General features: G+C 48.1%; 2 protein-coding genes across 7 annotated transcripts in view; one reads left to right on the forward strand and one right to left on the reverse strand.

The window, feature by feature from the left end:
- The first annotated feature begins 54 nt into the window (after nt 1-54).
- LRRC41 (leucine rich repeat containing 41) lies at nt 55-25,450 on the forward strand. Of its 2 annotated transcripts, none has more exon segments than NM_001132463.1 (10): nt 55-311; nt 5,037-5,123; nt 5,774-5,844; nt 17,056-18,193; nt 22,476-22,736; nt 23,305-23,469; nt 23,575-23,673; nt 24,248-24,370; nt 24,605-24,680; nt 24,778-25,447. In NM_001132463.1, coding segments are annotated over 10 exon segments (2,439 nt in total). In that variant the 5' UTR covers nt 55-112; the 3' UTR covers nt 24,998-25,447.
- The window catches only part of RAD54L (RAD54 like), a 30,868-nt gene continuing 30,407 nt past the window's right edge, over nt 25,379-25,839 (reverse strand). For all 5 annotated transcript variants that reach the window (XM_063719072.1, XM_054535383.2, XM_054535378.2 and 2 more), the window contains one exon: nt 25,379-25,778. In XM_063719072.1, the coding sequence (XP_063575142.1) occupies nt 25,568-25,778 (211 nt within the window). In that variant the 3' untranslated portion in view covers nt 25,379-25,567. The remainder of the gene's footprint in view (nt 25,779-25,839) is intronic.

The following is a 25,839-nucleotide window of genomic DNA, read 5'->3' on the forward strand; positions in this document are numbered from 1 at the left end:
TTTAGCATAATTCACATTCTTCCCCATATCGCTTATGGAGCCGTCCTAACTGCTGACCTTTTCAAGATGGCGGTCCGCGGGCGACACTCTCGGGCTCGCGCACCTCCCCAAGATGGCGGCGCCCGAGGCCTGGCGCGCCCGGAGTTGCTGGTTCTGTGAGGTAGCGGCGGCAACGACCATGGAGGCCACGTCCCGGGAGGCGGCGCCAGCGAAGAGCTCGGCCTCGGGCCCCAACGCTCCCCCCGCCCTGTTCGAGCTGTGCGGGCGGGCGGTGAGCGCCCATATGGGGGTTCTGGAGAGCGGGGTGTGGGGTAAGTCGCGGGGTGAGGGGCTACCTCTGGCTAAGAGCAGGGGGCGGCCCAGCGGCCGGGGGGCGCGGGGGGCGAGGCCGGGAGGCCCGGGGCAAGGCCCAGCCTGGGGCACTGAGAGCCAGCTCATAGGATCGGAGCATGAATTTTGTGACTGACAGGGCTGGACAGAGTAAAGACGGAGACCTAATGGGCAGGCTGACCCGCACCGCGGCCTGGCTCGGGGGCGCGGGGGGCGAGGCCAGGAGGCCCGGTCTGGAGCGAAGCAGGCTGGGCCCGGGCAACTGAGGCTGGACTGAGGCTGTGGGCCGCGAACTGACACTCGGCTGGGCCGGGCAGGGGAGTCTCGGATGTCGAACGGGTGGGCAGCGATGGCCCGGCTGCCCTGGGGCAGGGGCCGAGGTTAGGAGGCCCGGCCTAAGGCCAGGCCAGGCCCAGGGCCACCGAACCTGACTGATGGCCCCGGGGCTCCAGTATCTGCCTGACACGCCACGGGGGTCGAGATTCCGGAGGCCAAGCCGATGGGCGGAGGGGAGGACAGCAGATTGGAGAGCGAGGGAGTGGGGCAGGGGGAGAGGCCGAAAGGCTCCGGGCGCCGCGGCCTGTCTGACGGCCCAGGGCTGACGGGAGCGAACCGACAACCGGGGTCTCGGGTGCCAAACTGACTGAGCGACCGAGCGACCCGCAGGACCGGGAGCGCCGGAGGCCACTCGGATCGGCTCGAGCGGCGAGGAAGGACCGGAGAGCGAGTGGAGGGGGGCCCGGAGCGGCTTAAACAAGCGAGGGAGGCTCGAATGACGGACAGGCGGGAAGGGCCAAGGAGGCCCCAAGCGGGGCGACGGCCCGCGGATCCCGGACTGCCGGGCTGCCGTGGCAGGGGGCGCGGCGCCGCCAACAGGCCTTGGGCTGAATGGGAGTGAACGGGGGCCCCAGGCCTGAGGGCGGCCGGGACCAAAGGGCCGGGCCTGGATGGAGGGCGGCCTGGGGCGCCGGGATGAACGGCCGGGGAGGGCGAACTGGCCAGTTGGGCTGGGAGGCGGGGCTGTGGGTTGGGGACCGCCGGCCGCGGCCTGGCCGCTGACGAGGGAAACTTGGTTCCGACGTGGGGCGAGTGAAAGAGGGGAAAGTGAGGCTCTGCCAAGCAGGCCTAGCCGCGCTGGGGACAGGGGAGGCCTCGAGCCTGAGAGGCTGCTGGTGTGAGGGTGGGGTCGGGAGGCCGGGGCTGGAGTTGGGCGAAGAGGTGGCAGGCCCGGCCGAGGCCTGCTGGGGAGGGGGGCAGGAGAGCAGGCCCCAGGCCTGGAGGCGGCGCGGGGGAGGTTCCACCAGGAGGCCTTGCGGGTGGCCGTGGCGTCTTTGCAGGAGGAAGGCCCTGGTCAGGACAGGAGTGAGGACTTTGAGGACTCGAGGTTGCAGGGCGCAGAGTTTGAGTTATGCCATGAGGAGGGGGTGTGGGGAAAAGGCCCTGGAGTTTGGGGGGACCGAAGCTCCGGGATAAGCTGGAGGGTGGTCGGGGAGCCCCTTGGCTGTGGGAGTGGAGCCCAGTACCATGAGGCCTGATTGTCCTGCATAGTGGTGGTGGAAGAGGCTGTTAGAAGTCGGCTGGTGTGCGGAGGGGACAGTAGAGGCCCCAGGCCAGCCAGCGGCTGAGAAGACAAGGGGCAGGCCGATCCATGGGGAACAGGAGGAAAGGCTCCGTGGAGCTGAGCAGGGAGCTCAGAAAAGTCCTAGGGTATGGGGAAGAAGGCAGAGAGGGTCTGGCTTTTCCGCCTGGAGCTTCTGGGATGCTAAGACTGGCTAAAAAGGAAGATGACTGGGTGTGGAGGCCCAGGTTGGGAAGCAGCAGCATTAAAGGTGCAGGCTAGAAAGAAGCAAGGAAAATCCCGGCTTAAAAAGAATGGAGAAAGGAAGAGAGGAGTTTGTGGGTAGCCGGGGATGAGAATTCCTGTGGCTGCGAGAAGAGATGGCTAACTAGAGGGGAGCAGATTGGAGGGAAAAGGGGTAAGGCTCTGGAGGAACTTCTTCCCGTGTTGCCTCTTCCCCCTAAAACAATTGACAGTTTACTGAATCTCCCTTTCCCCTTCTCCCTCCCCCACCACTGCTGTACATACCACCATCCCATTACTGGCTGAGCCCCCAGCCAAGTTGAGAGGAGACAGGGGAGGAAGAGCTCCTGTGGGCCTAGACCAGAAAAAGCTGAATCAAGTGAGGCCTTTTAGGAGAATAGCCAAGGAAGAGGCCTGCTGCTATTGGTATTTTGGAGGAAGGTCTGTGTGGGCTAACAGCCAGGAAAGGCTTCCTGGAGGTAGTGGACTAGCATCGCTTTGTGTAAGGAGTTGGGGCAGCGGGTGTATAGAGGCAGCAGGAAAGGGTACAATGAGGAAACTTTAGAATAAGGTATATTATATCTTGAATACCAGGTTATGGAGTTTGGACTTTATCATGAATGCAGCAGAGAGAACTCCAAGGGTTTTGAAGAGGGTAGTGTCATCACCACGAGCAGTACGAAGAGGGACTGGACGGAGACTGAAGTGAAGGAGAGCAGTTAGGCTGTTGTAATAGACCAGATGAAAGATGATATGGACTACATTAGTGTAAAAGCATAGGGAATTAACGCTTTCATTCAGCCGGTACATCGAGGACCTACTATGTACAAATAATTATACTAGATTCTTGGATGTCAAGATTCAGTTATTCTGTAAGTAAAGATAAAAAGAGACACTGGAGCGGAAGTTTTGGTATACTCCAAGATCTTAGACTTGTTCTTTTTCTTTGAGATGGGGTCTCACTCTGTCACCCAGGCTGGAGTGCAGTGGCATGATATCAGCTCACTGCCACCTCTGTCTTCTGGGCTTAAATAATTCTCCCACCTCAGCCTCCCGAGTAGCTGGGACCACAGGCGTGCCCCACAACACCTGGCTAATTTTTTTTGTATTTTTGGTAGAGATGGGGTTTTGCCACGTTGCCCAGGCTAGTCTCAAACTCCTGGACTTAAGCAATGCCCCCTACCTCTGACCTCCAAAGATTACAGGAATTACAGGTGTGAGTTTGACTTGTTCTTGATTGGACAGAGATGCCATTGACAGGATAAAAATAGCAACCAACATTTAGTGAGCTTATTATGGCTGGGCATTGTTTTAAACAGATCATAAGCATGATCTTCACAACAATGTCATGAGTTAATTACTGTTATCTCCATTTTATTTTATTTTATTTTATTTTTGAGACAGTCTTGCTCAGTCGCCCAGGCTGGAGTGCAATGGCGCCATCTCGGCTCACTGCAGTCTCTACCTCCTGAGTTCAAGTGATTCTTGTGCCTCACCCTCCCAAGAAGCTGGGATTACAGGCGTGCATCATTAACCTGGCTAATTTTTGTATTTTTAGTAGAGATGGGGTTTCACCATGTTGGTCAGGCTGGTCTCAAACTCCTGACCTCAAGTGATCTGCCCGCCTTGGCCTCCCAAAGTGCTGGGATTACAGGTGTGAACCATTGCATCCCACCTATTTTTTATTTTTTGAGGCAGGGTCTTGCTCTGTCACCCAGGCTGGAGTGCAGTGGTCTAAGCACAGCTCACTTCAGCCTCAACCTCCTGGGCTCCAGCCATCCTCCCACCTTAGCCTCCCAAGTAGCTGTGACCACAGGTGCACACCATCACACTCTGCTAATTTTTGTTTTGTTTTGAGATAGGGTTCTCACTGTGTCACCTGGGCTCAAGTACAGTGGTGTGATCATAGCTCACTGTAGCCTCGAACTCCTGGGCTTAAGCGATCCTCTTGTCTTAGCCTCCCAAAGTGCTGGGATTACAGGTGTGAGCCACTGTGCCCAGCCTCCATTTTTTTCCAGTTGAAGAAACTAAGGCTTAAAGAGGCTTAAATAATTTGTCCAAGGATTCACATTTAACTAAGTAGTTAGGATTTCACCCAGATTTGTCCTACTCTAGAGGCCAAACCCTTTAGACACTATACTATAACGGCTCTTAGAACTAGAGAAGTTGGCAAGAGCAGGTTTTGTTTTTAAGATATATTGACTTTAGAGACATGAATTGTTTCTATTCTTCATAGGAAAGTACTAGTTCAGGATATAGCAGTAGCCCAAAGGATGGTAGCGGTTAATCTGGAAAAATGGGAAAGGAATTCAGGAAAGACTTAATAAAGGGCATATGATACTTGAGAGATGAGTAGTTGATATACTGAAAGTGGCAATGACATTCCTATTAGAACAGCATGACAAAGGACATTCCTATTGGAAAGAACAGCATGACGAAGGTACAGGGGCAGAAAGCGGCATAATATGTTAGGTAAATGAAAAAGTAGTTAAGTATGGCTGAAATGTAGGAGGCAAAGCAGGGAGCTGATACTAGCAGGGCAGATTATGAAAGACCTTTTATCACACATATTCAGTAGGTCCTTTTCAGTGCCAAATGGTTCATTTTGCTTGGGCAGAAGTGAACTGACCAGCTCCTAAATAAGCATGTCAAACTCATTTAGCATGTCAGCTTGTTTTGTGGGATGATCTCACCCTTGCCCCTGAAATTCCAGCTTCCAACTGAGTGGCTGAAGATAAGTGGACTAGAGTTTGGAACAGATCTAGATTAGCTTCTAGAGGTTCCATTTGTGAAATGAGAAGTCTACCCTTCCATTTTCCTTTCCAGTAGAATAAATAATGCTTGGAACCCTCTTGGGTGGGAGGGGGAGGGGAGGAAAAGTAAACTTTTGTTTTGATTTTTGTAGCCCTCCCAGGCCCAATACTTCAAAGCATCCTACCTCTGCTCAATATATATTACTTGGAGAGGATTGAGGAAACTGCCCTCAAGAAAGGTGAGTATCTTTCTGTCTCTTTCTCAGTCAATGATTATGAGCACGGCACCATAATGTTCTTCAGGTAAATATTACCCCTGATACCTGCTAGAACTTCATGCTTTTCAAAAAGTACCTTCACACCTATTTTTCTTCCTCATTCCTCAGTGTCTTGTGAAACACAAAGCCAAGTATATGATCTTTATTATACTGATAAAAGTGAGACACAGGCACACCACAATTAATAGCAAAGCTAGAACAACAACCCAGATTTTCTGAATCTCAGTTTCTCTATTTTACCAAGCTTCCGCCCCTCATTAGACACATCTGTTAACAGGTAACATTTAACCCTAAGGTGTCAAGCATTGTCCTAGGCACTTTACCCAGAGAAACTCATTTACTCGAATCCTTTCAACAACCCTATGAAATAGCTATTATTAACATTTTACAGATGAGGAAACTGAACCACAGAGAAATTAAGTCACTTGCGCAAAGTCACATAGCTGGAGTGTAGTTTGCTGATATTCACACCCAGGCAATCTGTCTTTAGAGCCAGTGCTCTTAATCACTCTGCCATATTGCTCCTGTGAACCTGGAAGACAACATGAAAGGTTGATGTACTTTACTCATGGTGGCCAGTAAGCAGCCAAGTGTGATATTTCTCCTTACAGGCCTCTCAACTCAGGCCATCTGGCGCCGACTCTGGGATGAACTGATGAAGACAAGGCCTTCCAGTTTGGAAGTAAGTTATCAGGTAGAATGCTAGCCTGATTTTGCATGGTAAAAGCAAGAATAGCACACAAACACAAGCTGGGTACTGATAAAGTGCAGAGGCAATGATGGAATGGATTTGGGAGGAGGGCTCTGATGGCTTGTCACAAGGTTTTGGTCCATTTGGCATTTGTCACTGAATTGCTTGCTCACCATATTTGCAGGGGACACAAAACAGGGAAAGTTAGTGATCACAATGGATGGCAGAGCCAGGATTCCTAGAGTTCTTGATGGTGTTGGTGCAGTGGTCAAATCTAACAAAATGAAATTTAATAGAATATACCAATACTTCGAGTTTTAAAAGTTCCAATTGCATGACCTCAGGATGAGGGATAAAGGAGTCTGATTAGTAACAGCTTGTATAAAAAAGATAAAGGGAGTTTAGTCAACAATGTGTTGAAGCCACTTATAACGACTATACCTTGAGCTGTGTGAACTAATGTAAATATAGTATAGGCTGAAGGACAAGGTGGACAACAGTCCTGCCTAGCTCTGCAATGGTCAGGCTACCCGTGGAGTATGGAGAAAGAAGTCAAAGCCACATTATGTGAGTCACATTGGGACAACTGGAGATGTTTTTCCTGAAAAAGAGAAGACTTGGGAAACATGACCCATCTTGAAATATATGAATGGCTGTCACATGAAGGAGGGATTCATAGACTTGTTCTGGATGGAAGCTAATGGAAGATACATTTTTGCTAACCTGAAGTTTATGTAAAGCTTAAACCCTTAGCTTATGAAACAAGCTAATTCTAGAGGTAATAAACTTCCCATCACTAAGTTCAAATGGAGTCTGTATAACTCCTTGACACTAGGGTGTTCTGCAGGGGATTCAGCATTGTAAAAGGGGTTGCACAAGATGACTTTTAGAGCTCCTTTTAGACCTGAGATTCTATTATTCACTGATACAGATATAAATCACTGGAGCTCTCATTTAAGCAGTTTCTTTTGCTGCCCCATAACTAGGTGATAGGGTAGATTTAATTCAATAAACATTTACTGAAACTTAACCAGGTACCAGATCTTACACTAGATATTGGAAGAATAGATGCAGCCTCTGATCTTAAAGACCTAACAGTTTTGTTTTGTTTTGTTTGAGACGGAGTTTTGCTCTTGTTGTCCACGCTGGAGTGCAATGGCGCGATCTTGGCTCACTGCAACCTCTGCCTCCCGGGTTCAAGCAATTCTCCTGCCTCAGCCTCCCAAGTAGCTGGGATTACAGGCATGCGCCACCATGCCCAGCTAATTTTTTTGTATTTTTAACAGAGACAGGGTTTCTCCATGTTGGTCAGGCTGGTCTCGAACTCCTGACCTCAGTTGATCTGCCCACCTCAGCCTCCAAAAGTGCTGGGATTACAGGCGTGAGCCACCACGCCCGGCAAGGACCTACCAGTTTAATAGGGAAATCTACAAATAGATCACATATGATAGTGTAAGTGGTGTAATAGAGGATAGTAAGGAAGTTAAGAGAGAAGAGAACAAGAAAGTCTTTCCTAGGAAGTAGTATTTGAACTGGGCCTTCTATGGTGAATGAGGCCAAATAACAGGTGGAAAAAAAGCTAATGTCAGGAATTGGAGATTTAATTTCTGGGGATGCACTGGGTTCAGTAACATTGAACCCCATCTCCTTCAGCTTATTCACTTCCAAATCTGGACTGCAACCCTTGGAGTTCAGAATGAGGACACCAGGCCTTATGAGGAAGAGAAGCAGACTCAAGAATATTAGAAAACAGTAACTGCTTTTTGCTATCTTTAAGGAAACATCAGATTGACTTTGTTCCAGTATATCACAAGCAGTATAGTTGACCAGCAGGTGATAAAGATTATGTTTTTCTCTTGGAGAAAGCTTTCTGTCTTCTTGGCTCAAAGCATTTCAGAGCATTTAGAGGCCCCAGGCTTGGTGGCCCAACAGTCAGTCAGGCAGAGGTCCTAACTTGGAGCATATCCATTCCAGAGGGTATCTTTCTGCTTCCCACTTTTGCATGACAATAGCCTTCAGCTCATAAGTCACAAACACTTATTCAGTGCCTGCTCCGTTCCATGCATTATGCTAGGTTCCAGGGATACAATGGTGAACAAGATAAATATAGAATGCTTATAAAGCAATAGTATTTCAAACTGTATAGTACTGGGGTATATAAAGATATCTGTAAGGTCAGGCACAGTGGCTCACACCTGTAATCTTAGCACTTTGGGAGGCTGAGGCAGGTGGATCACTTGAACCCAGGAGCTCAAGGCCAGCCTGGGCAACATAGCAAGACCTTGTCTCTACTAAAAATACAAAGAACTAGCTGGGCATGGTGGCACACACCTGTAGTCCCAGATACTTGGGAGACTAAGGTAGGAGGATCACCTGAGTCTGGGAAGTCGAGGCTGCAGTGAGCCAAGATCGCAACACTACTCCAGCCTGGGCAACAGGAGAGAGACCCTGTCTCAAAAAACTAACAAATAAAAAAAGATCTGTATAACAGAATAGATTCTCTGGAGAAAAAGCAATGAATAAATTAAGATTTACCCAATAAATTATTCTCTAGCAATTGGTTAGCTATTTGGAAAAAGTTAAGTTAGAGCCTCACTTTACAGTATACTCTAATGACTTCTGTATAAACAATAAATTGTGGCCGGGCACAGTGGCTCACGCCTATAATGCCAGCACTTTGAGAGGCCAACGCAGGTGGATCACGAGGTCAGGAGTTCAAGACCAGCCTGGCCAACATGGTGAAACCCTGTCTCTACTGAAAATACAAAAATTAGCTGGGCATGATGGCACGTGCCTTTAGTTCCAGCTACTCAAGAGGCTGAGGCAGGAGAATTGCTTGAACCCAGGAGGCAGAGGTTGCAGTGAGCCGAGATCATACCACTGCACTCCAGCCTGGGCAACAGAGCAAGACTCCGACTCAAAAAAAAAAAAAAAAGGAATTAGTTGTAAAAAGTAAAAGCACAAGAGTCGGGTACAGTGGCTCACATCTATAATCCCAGCTATTCCAGGGGCTGAAGTGAGAGGAATAGCTTGAGCCTAGGAGTTGGAGGCTGTGATCATGCCACTACACTCCAGCCTGGTGGACAGTGCAAAACCACATCTCTTAAAAAAAAAAAGAAAAGGCTGGGCGCGGTAGCTCACACCTGTAATCCCAGCACTTTGGGAGGCCAAGGTGGGCGGATTGCTTGAGCTTACAAGTTTGAGATCAACCTGGGCAACATGGAGAAACCCTGTCTCTACAAAAAATAGAAAAATTATCCTGGTGTGGTGGTGTGCACCTGTAGTCCCAGCTACTCAGGAGGCTGAGGTGGGAGGGAGCCCAGGAGACAGAAGTTGCACTGAGCCGAGATCACACCATCGCACTCCAGCCTGGGCAATAGAGCCAGACCTTGTCTTAAAACAAAAACAACAAAAAATCAGTTTCAACACCAAAGAATAGAAAAAAATAATTTAAAAAAGAATAAAACCAACAGGCCAGGTGTGGTGGCTCACACCTGTAATCCCAGCACTTTGGGAGGCCGAGGTGGGCAGATACTTGAGGTCAGGAGTTGAGACCAGCCTGGCCAACATGGCGAAACCCCATCTCTACTAAAAGTACAAAACTTAGGCTGAGCGCAGTGGCTCATACCTGTAATCCCAGTACTTTGGGAGGCCAAGGTGGGCAGATCACTTGAGGGTCAGGAGTTGAGACCAGCCTGGCGCATATGGTGAAACCCTGTCTCTACTGAAAATCAGGCATGGTGGTGCATGCCTGTAATCCCAGCTACTCTGGGATTACTACTTGGGAGGCTGAGGCAGAATTGCTTGAACACAGGAGGCAGAGGTTAAAATGAGCCAAGATGGCACCACTGCACTCCAGCCTCGGTGACATAGTGAGACTCTGACTCAAAAAAAAAAAAACAAAAAAAAAAAAACAAAATAAAAAATTAGCCGGGCATGGTGGCGCACACCTGTGATTCAAACTCCTTGGGAGGCTGAGGCATGAGAATCACTTGAACCCAAGAGGCAGAGATTGCAGTGAGACTAGATCACTCCATTGCACTCCAGCCTGGGTGACAGAGTGAGACTCTGTCTCCAAAAATAATAAAACCATTAAACAAAAAAAAGTAAAAGCACAAATCAGGCCGGGTGTGATGGCTCATGCCTACAATCCCAGAAAAACTTTGGGATGCCAAGTTGATCAGATTGCTTGAGCCCAGGAGTTCAAGAACAGCTTGGGCAACATGACGACACCTTGTCTCTACAAAAAGTACAAAAGTTAGCTGGGGGTGCTGGCGTGCGCCTCTAGTCCCAGCTATTCAGGAGGCTGAGGCAGGAGTATCAATTGAGCATCAGGGGTCAAGGCTGCAGTGAGCAATGATGAAGACACTGCACTCCAGTGTCATAACCCTGTCTCAAAAAAAAAAGAGCACAAAACAACTAAAAAAATAATAAAAGTGACCATCCTAATCACTCTCTCTCAGGATGGAGAGAGTACTAATTTTTTTTTTTTTTGAGACGAAGTCTCACTCTGTCGCCAGGCTGGAGTGCAGTGGTGCGATCTCAGCTCACTGCAACCTCTGCCTCCCGGGTTCAAGTGATTCTCCTGCCTCAGCCTCCCGAGTAGCTGGGACTACAAGCGCATGCCACCATGCCCAGCTAATTTTTGCATTTTTAGTAGAGACGAAGTTTCACCATGTTGGCCAGGATGGTCTCCATCTCTTGACCTCGTGATCCACCCGCCTCGGCCTCCCAAAGTGCTGAGATTATAGGCGTGAGCCACCGTGCCCAGCCGAGAGTGCTAATTATTAAATGCACAGAACCAAGAAAGAAAATACAGACATATTTAACCACACAAAATGCTAACACTATCTTCAGGACTTTGTATTGATTAAATTAAAAATATAAAAATGCCAACACCATAACCAAATTTTAAAAGGTAAATACACTGAGAAAGAACATTTGCAACAATATTTGCAAAACAAAGGGACACAAAATAAAAAGACAAATATCCCAGTAAAATAAAATGAGTAAGGATTTGGACACATCACGAAATACACAAAAATTCCCAGTAAAGTGAAAAATGTTAAGTCTCATGATAAAACTGAGAAAGTAAAATCCCTGTTTCACCTCTTAGTTTAGTAAAGTCTTGTTTTGATTTGGTTTTCATTGCAAAGGTAATGCCTAGGTTTGGCTATGGGTGGGTGAAATTTGCATTTTAATATGCTATTGAAGGGAACAGAAATTGTTTTAACTTTCTTGGTAGGCAATCTGGTAATATTTGTTCAGACTTTAAAATATCTAGGCTGGCTGGATGTGGTGGCTCTTACCTGTAATTCCAGACTTTAGAACACCAAGGCAAGAGGATCACTTGAGCCCATGAATTCGAGACTAGTCTGGGCAACACAGGGAGACCCCATCTCTACAATAATTTTTTTTTTTTTTTTTGAGACAGAGTCTCTCTCTGTCGCCCAGGCTGGAATGCAGTGTTATGATCTTGGCCCAAGTAGCTGAGATTACAGGCACCCATCAGCCCGGCTACTTTTTGTATTTTTAGTAGAGACAAGGTTTCACCACATTGGCCAGGCTGGTCTCGAACTTCTGACCTCAAGTGATCCACCTGCCTTGGCCTCCCAAAGTGCTGGGATTATAGGTATAAGCCACTGTGGCTGGCCCGCAATAATTTTTAAAAATTAGTTGGGCATGTTGGCATGTACCTCCCAGCTAATTGGTAAGCTAAGGTGGGAGGATCACTTGAGCCCAGGAGGTTGAGGCTGCAGTGAACTATAATAGCACCACTGCACTCCAGCCTGGCTGACAGAGACCCTCTGCTCCCCAGAAAATTTAGGCTGGGCATGGTGGCTCACACCTGTAATCCCAGCACTTTGAGAGGCCGAGGCAGGTGGATCACCTGAGGTCAGGAGTTCAAGACCAGCCTGGCCAATATGGTGAAACCCCGTCTCTACTAAAAATACAAAAATTAGCCGGGTGTGGTGGCGCATGCCTGTAGTCCCAGCTACTCAAGAGGCTGAGGCAGGAGAATCACTTGAGCCTGGGAGGTGGAGGTTGCAGTGAGCCAAGATTGCGCCATTGCACTCCAGCCCGGGCGACAGAGCAAGACCCCATCTCAAAAAAAAAAAAAAAAAAAAAAAAGACCAGCTGGGGCAACACAGTGAGACCTTATCTCTACAGAAAAAGTTTAAAAATTAGCTGTGCATAGTGGCATGCGTCTATAGTCCCTACTACTTGGGAGGCTGAGGCAGGAAGATTGCATGAGCCCCAGGGTTCAAGGCTACAGTGAGCTATGATCTCACCACTGCACTGCAGCCCTGGGTGATGGGGCAAGACCCTGTCTCTTAAAAAAATAATTTGGCTATAAGTTCTACTCCTTAGAATTTATAGTATATAAAAATTGAGATACTCATGAAGATTTATTTCAGATGTTTATTACAGAAGAGTTTAATATAAAAAAGCTAGTAACAGGGTCAGGCACTGTGGCTCACACCTGTAATCCAAGCACTTTGGGAGGCCAAGGCAGGCGGATCACTTGAGGTCAGCAGTTCAAGACCAGCCTGGCCAACATGGCGAAACCCCATCTCTACCAAAAATACAAAATTTAGTTGGGTGTGGTGGCACGTGCCTGTAATCCCAGCTACTCGGGAGGCTGAGGCAGGAGAATAGCTTGAACCTGGGAGATGGAGGTTGCAGTGAGCCGAGATTGTGCCATTGTACTCCAGCCTGGGCAACAGAGCAGGAATGTCTTAAAAAAAAAAAAAAAAAAAAACTAGAAACATGGTGGCTCACGCCTGTAATCCCAACACTTTGGGAGGCCAAGGCAGGCGGATCACCTGAGTTCAGGAGTTTGAGACCAGCTTGGCCAACATGGCGAAACCCCGTCTACTAAAAAATACCAAAAAATTAGCTGGACATGGTGTTGTGTGCCTGTAGTCTCAGCTACTTGGAAGGCTGAGGCACAAGAATTGCTTGAACCCGGGAGGCAGAGGTTTCAGTGAGCTAATATTGTACCACTGCACTCCAGCCCAGGCCAGGGCGACAGAGAAACTCTGTCTCAAAAAAAAAAAAAAAAAAGCTAGAAACAATGGAAATATTCAATACAGCAAGTATTATTACATATGGTACACATTTTCAAAATAAAGTATTCTAAAAATATTTGAATACATGGTATGTTTTAAAAGCCCAGCATTTGAAACTGTTCAGAATTGTCTCAATGTTGTAAAAACAAATATATATAGGTACTCTCATATACGTAAATACTCCAGAGTTAGTTTACACTTTTTTTGAGATGGTCTCACTCCAGTTGCCCAGGCTGGAGTACAGTGGCACGATCTTAGCTCACTGCAGCCTTAACCTCCCAGGCTCAGGCGATCCTCCCACCACAGCCTCCCAAGTAGCTGGATTACAGGCATGCACCACTATGCCCAGCTACATTTTTTCTATTTTTAGTAGAGATAGGGTTTTGTCACGTTGCCCAGGCTGGTCACAAACTCATGGACTCAAGCAATCTGCCCGCCTTGGCATCCCCAAGTGCTGCGATTACATGCATGAGTCACCGTGCCTCGTCCATGATTTTTCATTTGCTTCTCTATCCACACACAGTATTTCTGGTATCAGCAAAACAATGAACAAAATATAGTTTCTGAATATTGTTGGCTCTAACAAGTTAGCACAAGATGTTTAGCCCTCCCTAGTTTGTACAAATACTTCCTCTTCCCCTACCAGCCCACTGAGGATGGGCCAAGGATTGTGTTGTTGGGCAAATGTCACTTCACCTCATTGATCATGCCTCATTTCCCTCACCCTCACAGAAAACAAAGTAATAAATCACTTTGCATCATGATAGCATACGAGTCCATAAAATGAGTGGTCTGGACTAGATCTCAAGCATCTCTCAGCTTCGAATTTTAGCATAGACTCTTTTTTTTTTTGGAGACGGAGTCTTGCTCTGTCGCCCAGGCTGGCGTGCAGTGGCGCGATCTCAGCTCACTGCAAGCTCTGCCTCCCGGGTTCATGCCATTCTCCTGCCTCAGCCTCCCGAGTAGCCGGGACTACAGGCGCCCGCCACCTCACCCAGCGAATTTTTTGTATTTTAGTAGAGACGGGGTTTCACCGTGTTAGCTAGGATGGTCTCGATCTCCTGACCTTGTGATCCCCCTGCCTAGGCTTCCCAAAGTGCTGGGATTACAGGTGTGAGCCACCGCGCCCGGCCCATAGATTCTTCTTAAGAGTGGTGATAGAATAAAACTTCGTGATCTTTTGTCTGCTCGTACGTTAATTTGTGAGAAAGAAGCCACTGAGAGCTGTCATAACTTTACTCATTTAAATGTCACAAAAATGCTATGATGTCAGTATAGTGATCTTCCACTTTATAGATGATGAAACTAAGGCAGAAAGAGGTGAAATGACTTGCCTAAATTACAGTTAGTGAATGGCAGACCCAGATTCAAGTTGAAGCAGCCTGCTTCTGGAGTGCATGTTCCTGATCACTGTGTCATGCTGCTCACTGCAGTTGTGTCTGGGGTGTTCCAAATATTCTGTCTCCCATTGTCTTCATCAACCATTAACATGTCTGAAAAAGTCCGGTATTTACCTATCTAACCTACATTTCCCCTGTGCCTCTTATAGCCAGAAACAGCCACAACATCTTGGCTCACCATCTTTGTCCATATTTTAGGCCCAGATATTGTAATAACCATCTGACTAACTCACTTATAAAGCTGAAGCCTTGCTAAGGTTACCTGCAAGTGTTTTTCAAGACTGGGTGTGGGCCAGCAAATCTGTAGGAAAAGTGCTAGTGTGAGGTAGGACCAAAGGATACCTTCTTTGCCTTCACTCAAAGTTGAGCAGAGATTTGGTTGCCAGGTATTGTTTTTCCTGCTCTTAATGTCCTGCTGCTGATGAGCAAGGCCTTTCTGTGTTGCTGCTATGCAGTTATTTCAAGCAGGAAGTCATTCCTAATTATTACCACAGTAAGTGGAGTCTGGGGAAATAGCTAAGGCAACAGGAATGACACTTTTGCTTGAGGACAGCAGAGGCCTAGTTCCTTCTAAGAACCTCAAATAGGAACCGAGGGTCACTCCAGTATGGAGGAATGCATGGAGGCAGGGTAAGGATCAAAGAAATGTTTTAGTCTTGGGGAACCTCAGGCCCCAACAGCCTTGGCTTTAGTCTGAATGAGTACCATGCTTAACAGGCTCTGCCTCCATTTCATATCCCATCCAGGCTAATAGCAGTGGCAGCAGTAACATTTTTTATATCTTACAGTTTACAAAGTGCTTTAATTTGTACTACTTCATTTTGATCTTCACAACAATCCTGTGAAGCAGGTTATCCACATTTTGCAGATGAGGGAAGAGGTTCAGAGAAGTCCAGAGTATAGTGAAAGAGCTGGGACCTGACTTTCTACTGCCCCTGAGATGACTTAGGGATCATCTTAAATTAGAAACTTTGGGGTCTGGTACCTGTCTTTGTCTTGGTGTGCCCTTCTGGATCAGCAGTAATTCCTAACCTCTGATATACATCAGAAACATCTGGGATGGTTCAAACAATAAAGATGTCTTGACCTTACCTCAGATGTAACATAGAATCACCAAGTGTCTCGTACATGAATTTTGGGGAAGAAAAGCTCCACAGGGAATTCTGATGTGCATCAAAGGCTGAGAATCACTTGCATTCAGAGTTGTATTAAACACATCAGAATAGTCTGATGAATCGCTTCTTGGCCTTTTGGCTAAGATCAAGTGCAGAATAGTCTGATGAGATTTCCTATCCATCAAAATAAATAACTGTTGCCTTGGAAGAAACAAATCAAGATATGGTTCCTACTTTCTAAGAATTTCTAATCTGGCTGGGATAAGACATGTACACAGGCAAAGGGACTCAACACCATGAGACAACATACCAGCCTCTTAGTCTTGAGTAGTCAGAGTGTCAGAGGAGTCCCAACAAGAATCTCAAATGACATGTTTCTAAGTCCTTTCAGGAAGTCTAATTCAGCAATGGAGACATTTCTGGTAGGTGTAGGAAAGGACATAGGCAGGTTCGGGTCCGTGGGGGTGACCAGTTTGGCTAGAGCAAAGCGTTCTCATAAGCAAGATGTGGGAAATAAAGCTTCTCAGGCAGAGGGTAGAAGGGCAGTAGGGAGACATCAGGGTTTTAAAGCAGTATGATGTAATTAGTGTTTTACAACACTACTTTGGGGACAGGGAGAGCAATCAGGAAGCTAGTGGTCAGGTGTGAGGTGATAAGGGGCTGGTGATGGTAAGAATCAGAAGTTGGAGGCCAGGCGTGGTGGCTTACGCCTGTAATCCCAGCACTTTGGGAGGCCAAGGCGGGTGGATCACGAGGTCAGGAGATCGAGACCATCCTGGCTAACACGGTGAAACCCCATCTCTACTAAAAATACAAAAAATTAGCCGGGCATGGTGGCGGGCGCCTGTAGTCCCAGCTACTCGGGAGCCTGAGGCAGGAGAATGGTGTGAACCCGGGAGGCAGAGCTTACAGTGAGCTGAGATCGCGCCACTAGACTCCAGCCTCGGCGACAGAGTGAGACTTCGTCTAAAAAAAAAAAAAGAAGTTGGGATAAGGGGCTAGGTGTGGTGACTCACGCCTGTAATCCCAGCACTTTGGGAGACCAAGGCAGACGGAACACTTGAGGTCTAGAGTTCAAGACCAGCCTGGTCAATATGGTGAAACATACAAAAATTAGCCAGGCATGGTGGCGGGCGCCTATAATCCCAGCTTCTCTGGAGGCTGAGGCACGAGAATCACTTGAACCTGGGAGGCAGAGGTTGCAGTGAGCTGAGATCATACCACTGCACTCCAGCCTGGGCTACAAAGCAAGACTCTATCTTAAAAAGAAAAAAAAAAAAAAATTGGGATAAGGTTCTAGAAACAAACTTGGAAGAACTTACAGGGGTGAGTGTTTCAGTGGAGACACTATAATAAAAGCATGGTCTCTGGAACCACATTTCCTGGGTTCAAATAATCCAACCACTTACCTGTGTGGCCACAGGTGATAACCTCTTTGTGCCTCGGTTTTACCTGTAAAATAGGGCTAATAATAATACATACCTCAGAGATGTGAAGATTAAATGAATTTGTAGTGTTGCCTGACTCAGTAAATAGTTTGCTATTGGAAGAGAGGGAAATTTGGACAGTTTCATGGATATATCATGGCTGTCTGGCATGTTTTCTGCGTTTCAGAGTGTGACATGTTGGCGAGCCAAGTTTATGGAGGCCTTTTTTTCCCATGTTCTGCGTGGGACCATTGATGTGTCTTCTGACAGGCGTCTTTGTGATCAGCGGTTCTCGCCTCTTCTGCACAGCTCCCGCCATGTCCGACAGCTCACCATCTGTAACATGCTGCAGGGTGCAACCGAGCTGGTGGCTGAGCCCAACCGCAGGGTTCTGGAGACCCTGGCCAGCTCCCTGCACACTCTCAAGTTCCGCCACCTGCTGTTCTCTGATGTGGCTGCTCAGCAGTCACTTCGGCAGCTGTTGCATCAGCTCATTCACCATGGGGCTGTCAGTCAAGTGTCACTATACTCCTGGCCTGTGCCTGAGTCAGCCCTTTTCATCCTTATTCTCACCATGAGTGCTGGCTTCTGGCAACCAGGGCCTGGTGGCCCACCCTGCCGCCTCTGTGGAGAGGCCTCCCGAGGCCGGGCCCCATCCCGAGATGAAGGGTCCCTCTTATTGGGCTCACGTCGGCCCCGCCGGGATGCTGCTGAGCGATGTGCTGCAGCCCTGATGGCCAGCCGGCGTAAGAGTGAAGCCAAGCAGATGCCCAGAGCTGCACCTGCCGCTCGGGTAACACGCCGGAGCACACAGGAGAGCCTGACAGCAGGCGGAACAGACCTTAAGAGGGAGCTGCATCCCCCAGCCACCTCCCATGAGGCTCCTGGCACCAAGCGGTCACCTTCTGCTCCAGCAGCCACCTCCTCTGCCTCTTCTTCTACATCCTCATACAAACGGGCACCAGCTAGCTCAGCCCCACAGCCTAAGCCCCTAAAGCGTTTCAAGCGAGCTGCAGGGAAGAAGGGTGCTCGCACCCGTCAGGGGCCTGGTGCAGAGTCTGAAGACCTGTATGACTTTGTTTTTATTGTGGCTGGCGAGAAGGAGGATGGTGAAGAGATGGAGATTGGGGAAGTGGCTTGTGGAGCTTTGGATGGATCAGATCCCAGCTGCCTGGGGCTTCCAGCACTGGAAGCTTCACAAAGATTCCGCAGCATCTCCACCTTGGAGCTATTCACAGTTCCACTCTCCACAGAGGCAGCCCTGACACTATGCCACCTGCTGAGCTCCTGGGTGTCACTGGAGAGCCTCACACTCTCCTACAATGGTGAGCACCCTGGAGTGGCAGGGATTGGGCTTGGATTGCCTAGCAGCACTAGCTGTGTGCCTAATTCTAGGGAGGTGGGAGGGGCAAATTGGGGGTATGATCAGGAGGTTAGAGAGGAAGGCTTGTATGCCTCATAGCAGGGGTGACTGTCAGTGCTAGAAGAGAGGAACATAAAGTCTATACACTTGATTAGTTGTTGAAAGCAGGGGTTCCTGAGGGGCAGTGAGACGAGCCAGCTGGAATCTGAAGAATGAACACATTTTAGATATGGAAGGCAGTCCAAGGGCAGGTGGGAACAGTATAGTATATGCATGCCCAGGCAGGGCTAGAGTTTGACCTCACCACCTCACCAGTCATATCAGAGTAGCTGTCCAGACAAGGTGTGGGACACAATTTCTTATCAGACCAACAACCTGCAAAGCAGTCCTCAGTCCTCATTTCCCTCCTGCTTGTGACTAGCTAGCAAAACCTCAACTCTGGCTAAATCCAGCAATCTGCCTAGGTTGCTGAGCACTGCTAGAGACAAATCATACAACTATGCAAATCAGTGTTACTATACCCTCATGATCACTAACCTTATATGAACCTTCACTGTGCTTACAACATCAGCTCCCATTCCTACCACTTCCAAACTCTCCTTTTTCCCTTCTCAGGGATGACCTCACCTACTTCACAGAGAAAATAGAAGCCATCACACATGAGTTTCTTTAGCTTGCTAAGCAGCCTATAAACTCTCCATCTGCACTCATCCTTCTTTACCAGAATGGAAGAGACCACCATCCTTTCTAAGGCTAATTCTCCCACCTGTGCTCTAGATGCATAGAGCTTCACAACAAAGTATATAAAAATTATCAGTTTGAGAAACAAGCATCCTACCTTCTTAGGGAAGCTTGTTTCTCACACTAATTTTTATATACTGCTTAGTATGTGTGGCATATTTTAAGTATTCTTTGATAATTTGATCTAACAATCCTAACAACCCTATGAGGGCAAGTGACTTCCTCAGGATAACCTAGCAATTATAGAGCTAGGATTCAGAACCCAGGCAACCAGACTGCAGATCCATGCTTTCAAACAACTATGCTACTCTCCTTCCCACTGTCTCTATCCTATCAGCATTTTAACAGGTCTCCACCAAAAACTGCCACCACTACCTCCCTCTATGCCATATTAATAAACTGTTCTATTATCTCCTATTCTTCACAACCTTAGTTATCTGTACTGTTTCCACTTCTCTTACTCACAGCCCCTTCCAGCCTCTTATACCCCTACCACTGCACTGGCAAGGACCTATGTCATCAGGGTCCTCCTTGTTACTAGATCCAATGTATACTTTTCAGTAACTCTTCTTGGCAGGATTTACTGCTGTTCATTAAATTTTTTTTCACTACCTTAAAAAATGTTTTCTTGGCTGGGCGCATTGGCTCACACCTGTAATCCCAGCACTTTGGGAGGTCAAGGTGGGTGGATCACGAGGTCAGGAGTTCAAGACCAGCCTGGCCAAGATGGTGAAACCCCATCTCTACTAAAAATACAAAAATTAGCCAGGTGTGGTGGTGGGTGCCTGTAATCCCAGCTACTCAGTGACTGGAGATCGTGCCACTGCCCTACTGCACTTTAACCTGGGCAACAGAGTGAGACTCCATCTCAAAAAAAAAAAAAAGTTTTCTCCTCCTGTTTATTCAGAGTTCCTCAGAGCTTTCCCACTTTATGCACCCTTCTTGGACAACTTCATCCATTCCTGTGGTTTCAAAGGCCAACTATGCTAAAGACTCCCCATTATGTGACATTACTCCAGATCTTTCTCTTGAACTTCCAGACCCATTTATCCAGCTAATAGACATGACAACTTCATAACCCACAATACCCCTCCCAAGTCATTACATCCAACTTGAATGCACCTTCACACTATACCAATCCTTCTGTTCTCAGTGAGATCAGTTTACTCACTTGCCCAAAGAAACCTGTATTGTCTTACTCCACACATTTGCTCATGAGGTCATATCTTTCTGTTTTCTTTTTTGAGAAAGCCTTGCTGTCACCCAGGCTGGAGTGCAGTGGTGCAATCTCAGCTCACTGGAACCTCTACCTTCTGGGTTCAAGTGATTCTCGTGCCTCAGCCTCCCAAGCACCTGGAATTACAGGCATGCACCATCACACCGGGCTAGTTTTTTATATTTTTAGTAAGGACAGGGTTTCCCCATATAGGCCAGGCTGGTCTCGAACTCTTGGCCTCAAGTGATCCACCAACCTCGGCCTCCTACAGTGCTGAGAGTATAGTCATGAGCCACTACGCCCAGCCCTATCTTTACAATTTGTTAAATACATTTATTTTCTCTATCTTCACATCCTTAATTCAAGCTACCATTACCCCCTACCTGAACTAATTTCAGTAGTTCCTCCGGACTCCTTACTCTTGCCATACAAATCCATCATCTGCACTGCAGCCCAAGCATCCTTTGAAAAATGCAGTCTTGATTCTTTCAAAAATCAGTCAGAAATGACCCTGTCATTCATTTATGCAAACACCTTTCAATGGCTTAATTTTACTTAGGGGTCATTCATATTCTTACTCCTGGTTACCTCTATATTTGTATCTTTTTTTTTTTTTTTTTTTTTTTTTTGACAGGGAGTCTCTCTTGTCACCCAGGCTGGAGTGCAATGGTGCAATCTTGGCCCACTGCAACCTCTGCCTCTCAGGTCCAAGCAATTCTACTGCCTCAGTAGCTGGGATTACAGGCACACGCCACCATGCCCAGCTAATTTTTGTATTTTTAGTAGAGACGGGGTTTTACTATGTTGGCCAGGCTGGTCTTGGGCTCCCGACCTCAGGTGATCTGCCCACCTCAGCCTCCCAAAGTGCTGGGATTATATAGGTGTGAGCCACCACACCTGGCCTATAGTTGTATCTTGAATACTTCCCCGCTTCACACTCTCACACCAGCCATTACGAAATTTTTTTGTTCTCCTTCAGGCCTCTACATGTGCCAAGTTGCCTCTGCCACAATCATTCTTCCTAAATTTTAGCCTGTCCCCTTTATGTTCTTTAGGACTTAGCTGGAGTGCCTTTACTGATGTAAGCTGGACTAGGTACTCATCCTTTGTAATTCCATAGTACTTTATTCCCCCAGTTCCCATCACATTATCAAGCTATGTAAGAAAAAAAAGCAATGTGCTGCTCACTAGTGTCTAGCAAAAAACTTGATATTTAGTAGTCACTGGGTAGTTTAGTTGAATGAATGGATGAACAGGAGCCTGCATAGTCCAAGGAATTATTTGCCTGTGGCATTAAGCAACTAACCTTCCTGGATCCTAGTCCATGCTGTGGGATTTGGTTATCTTTTTCTGCCCCATTCCCACCCATTGATTCTTTTAAGTATTCCCAGTTGGGTCACTGTCACTCTCCACAGTTTTTAGGTGCTCCCTATTGCCTATAGGTTAAACCATCCCTTTGCCTTTCCATAATGTGGCCTCCAATGCCCTGCCCTCTAGAGCTGTTTCCTGAGCCTCATGTAGCCAAACAAGCAAGCGTCCCATTCATGCCTTGCACTCTCCTAGCTGTGATTTTTTTTTTTTTTTTTTTTTTTTTGAGACAGAGTCTTGCTTTGTCACCTAAGCCGGAGTGCAGTGGCGTGATCTCGGCTCACTGCAACCTCCATTTCCTGGGTTCAAGTGATTCTCCTGCCTCAGCCTCCCGAGTAGCTGGGACTACAGGCATGTGCCACCAAGCCCAGCTAATTTCTGTATTTTCAGTAGAGACAGGGTTTCACCATGTTGGCCAGGCTGGTCTGGAACTCCTGGCCTCAAGTGATCTGCCCACCTTGGCCTCCCAAAGTGCTGGGATTACAGGCGTGAGCCACCGCTCCCAGCTAGCTGGGACTCTTGACTATGTCTTCTCCCTCTATCCAAAACTTCCTTCCTTCGAGGTCAGTTTCTTCAGAAAACTACTCAGAACCCAGAAATCCAGAGACCTGCTACTGTCTGTGCCTGTCATTCAGCTAGTAGCCACATGCTGCCTCACCATATTGTATCTTCTAAATTTTGTGACTCTGCCCTGACTGATGCTTCTTGTGGGCAGAACCCAAAACAGCAGACCTCAGTTTGCTGGTTACCTAAGGAAAAAGCAAGACATGGATGAGTAGTTAAGACAAATGGGTTTAAATAAGCTGAGCCAAAGCCCAAGAGATTTGCTAGTAACCAAAAGTATTTGGAGTTGTATTTGAATATATTACCCCTGCTGACACTCCCACATGGTTCTGACTTAATCTCTTTCTTGCCACAGGCCTGGGCTCTAACATCTTCCGCCTGCTAGACAGCCTGCGGGCCCTGTCAGGCCAGGCTGGATGTCGCCTCCGTGCCCTGCATCTCAGTGACCTGTTCTCACCACTGCCCATCCTGGAGCTGACACGTGCTATTGTGCGAGCACTGCCCCTGCTACGGGTCCTCTCTATTCGTGTTGACCACCCAAGCCAGCGGGACAACCCTGGTGTGCCAGGGAATGCAGGGCCCCCTAGCCACATAATAGGCGATGAGGAGATACCAGGTGAAGCACTGTGTGTGTGTGTTTGTGTGTGTGCGCACGCACGTGTATCCCCACACAAACGTGCAGATGCATTCGTATGGGGAAAGGGTAAGGACCTCCTCTATCACTCATTCCTGGCTTATCTGGAACCTATTCCCCCTTTAGAGCCTGCCACTAAGATACTCTTGAGCTAGACAGGGCCTAAACTACCATAAGACCAGCAGAGAGTGACCAAGGCAGCTTGGTCTCCAGAAAAGGAAAAGAACTGACCTTTAGACTGGATTAGTTCCCCTGCTGTATGTTCCCTTAGTTCTTGTATGTCTCCTATCCCACCACTCTGCATACTTTATTTGCTTGTGTCTGGGTAGCCTGTCTTCCTGGTCTAAAATTTCTACAAGGGCAAGGACTAAATCTCATATTTAGTGCTCAATTCCCAGAATCTAGCACAGTGCTGACATATGGTAGGCACTCAACGACAAGTGAATGAATAAATGATTTTTTAGATGAATCCCTTAAGAACAGGATAGGACCTGCTATGGGAGTGAGGTAGAGATGGCCAGCTGGAATCTTCTTTCCCCACCATATCCAGAAAACTGCCTGGAGCAGTTGGAGATGGGATTTCCACGGGGAGCCCAGCCAGCCCCACTGCTGTGCTCCGTTCTGAAGGCCTCGGGTTCTCTGCAGCAGCTGTCCCTGGATAGTGCCACCTTTGCCTCTCCCCAGGATTTTGGGCTTGTTTTGCAAACACTCAAAGGTAGGACCCAGCCAGAATGGTGAAGGGAGAGGAGTAGGTGGGGACCTAGCACTGTTCTCTAGGAAAGCTAAGGTCCATGGTCCATGGTCTCTGTCTCCTATCCAGAGTACAACCTAGCCCTGAAAAGACTGAGCTTCCATGACATGAATCTGGCTGACTGTCAGAGCGAGGTGCTCTTTTTGCTACAGAATCTGACTCTGCAAGGTAAGTTCCTTATTCAGAACCTGGACATTTCCTGGGTCTTCACTATGGTTCTGCCATTATCTGAGTGAGCAAATCGCTGTTCTTTCTTGGCCTTGTGTCCTCAGCTATAAAATGGATATAGAACCTGCATGATTTTCCTTCTAAAAGCTCCAACCTCAATTCCTCCTCTACTAAACATGAGAAATTGCTCTTTTAGAGTGCCTCACCCAAAAGTTGCTCTTACCTTTCAGAGGTGGACAAAATGGTGGTGGTGGGGCAAAATAAATGTACTGTGCCAGGCTCCCCTCATAGACTTCTCTGATCCCCACCCCTGCATAGAGGGTGGCCAGTGATAGGGAAAGAAGGAAGTGAATGGAGAATTGTCCATGCAGAGAATCTTCTTATAGGGAACATTTAGGTTCAGTCTTTGGTTTGGATTCTGATGTAGTTCCAGCCTTGCTTGGAGTCTAGACAAATTCCTTCCTCTTTTTGGGCCTCTATAATGTTAATACCCCTTGCTAGGGCCAACTGGGGTAGGAGGGGCAGCACCAGTCCTAATGCAGCCATCAGAATTTACTATAATTTTTCTTGACAGAGATTACCTTCTCCTTCTGCCGTCTGTTTGAGAAGCGCCCAGCCCAATTTCTGCCTGAGATGGTTGCTGCTATGAAGGGCAACTCCACACTGAAGGGCCTCCGGCTGCCAGGGAACCGCCTGGGTGGGGGCCAGACCCTGGGGAGGGAGAGGGGAAAGGAGCTAGGCCTTTGACCTAAAAACTCACTGGATAAAGGCAAAGACCTCTCCACTGGGAACGTGGGAGTTGGAATACAGATATTTCTGTGCTGGGGCTTCAGGAACCAGCAGGGCTGGTTCTACCAGCCATAGTTGGGTTGGGATACCCTTGTTCCCTGTTCTTGGGTGGAGGTGACAGGCGTTCTCCCCTTGTCTCCAGGGAATGCTGGCCTGCTGGCCTTGGCAGATGTTTTCTCAGAGGATTCATCCTCCTCTCTCTGTCAGCTGGACATCAGGTACATGAGGGGAGGGGCAAGACAAGGGATGGGGCTACAGAGATATAAACCAGGAATGCACTGCTTCCTGGATATCTAATCCATCTCACCCTACCAGTTCCAACTGCATCAAGCCAGATGGGCTTCTGGAGTTCGCCAAGCGGCTGGAGCGCTGGGGCCGTGGAGCCTTTGGTCACCTGCGCCTCTTCCAAAACTGGCTGGACCAGGATGCAGTCACAGCCAGGGAAGCCATCCGGCGGCTCCGGGCTACCTGCCATGTGGTTAGCGACTCATGGGACTCATCCCAGGCCTTCGCAGATTATGTTAGCACCATGTGATGGGGCCCGTACCTCACAGTCTCATGCTCGGTACCATCAGCTTGCAGGGGCTGAAGCATGGGCTGCCCAGAACCCCAACCACCAGTTCTATCTTTCTCTTTCTGTCACCTTTTTTCTCTTTTTTCCTTTTTCCCTTGCACTGAGGTCCTGGAGGCCTTGATGAGGCCCAGCAAAGAGGCATTCTCACAGCTGGGCTTATAGTCTTTGGGCCCCTTACTCAGTATCCTGGGAACCCTGGGCCAGGTTACAGTGGTCATTATAATTGCTGAAGAGATCCCCTCCCCTGCGTTCCTGCCTTCCCTCCTCAAGCAGGCACCCAGGCTTTAGAGAATAGGGGGCTTCTTCCCTGCTGGGCTTACCACACTGCTCTCAGGCCTCAAACCCTTTCATACCTTTATTCTTTTTTTTAACCAAAAAAGTTTTTCTTATAAAATAAATTTTGGGCAAACATCATGCAGCCCTTCTTGATGATTTTCTCCCAGAGAACAAAATTCAACAGGGCCCTGTGGAGCAAGGAGCCCCTTTTCCCTATCTCCTTCCTCTAAGAGCTACACCCAGACCAGCTGGTTATCAGCAGAGGCCCCGCTGCTCCTCATGAGAACGCTGGTGGAAGACGAAGGTGATGGCAGTGGAGGCAGCATCCCAGGCAGCCTGGAGTACCTCATCCCGGAGCCCCCACTTATCAGTGCAGTGGTTCCACTGAGCCAGGTCTGAAGTGCAGTCAGAACCATCAGGGGGTGGCCGGATCTGACGGCTGTTGACACAACGTCGGCAGTGCAACCTAGGGACAGAAGGCACAGCTGAAGTCACTACAGATCCCATCTCCCTACTGTGTGGGTAGC

The sequence above is a fragment of the Pongo abelii genome, chromosome 1 (assembly GCF_028885655.2).
Source record: "Pongo abelii isolate AG06213 chromosome 1, NHGRI_mPonAbe1-v2.0_pri, whole genome shotgun sequence".
Taxonomy (NCBI): domain Eukaryota; kingdom Metazoa; phylum Chordata; class Mammalia; order Primates; family Hominidae; genus Pongo; species Pongo abelii.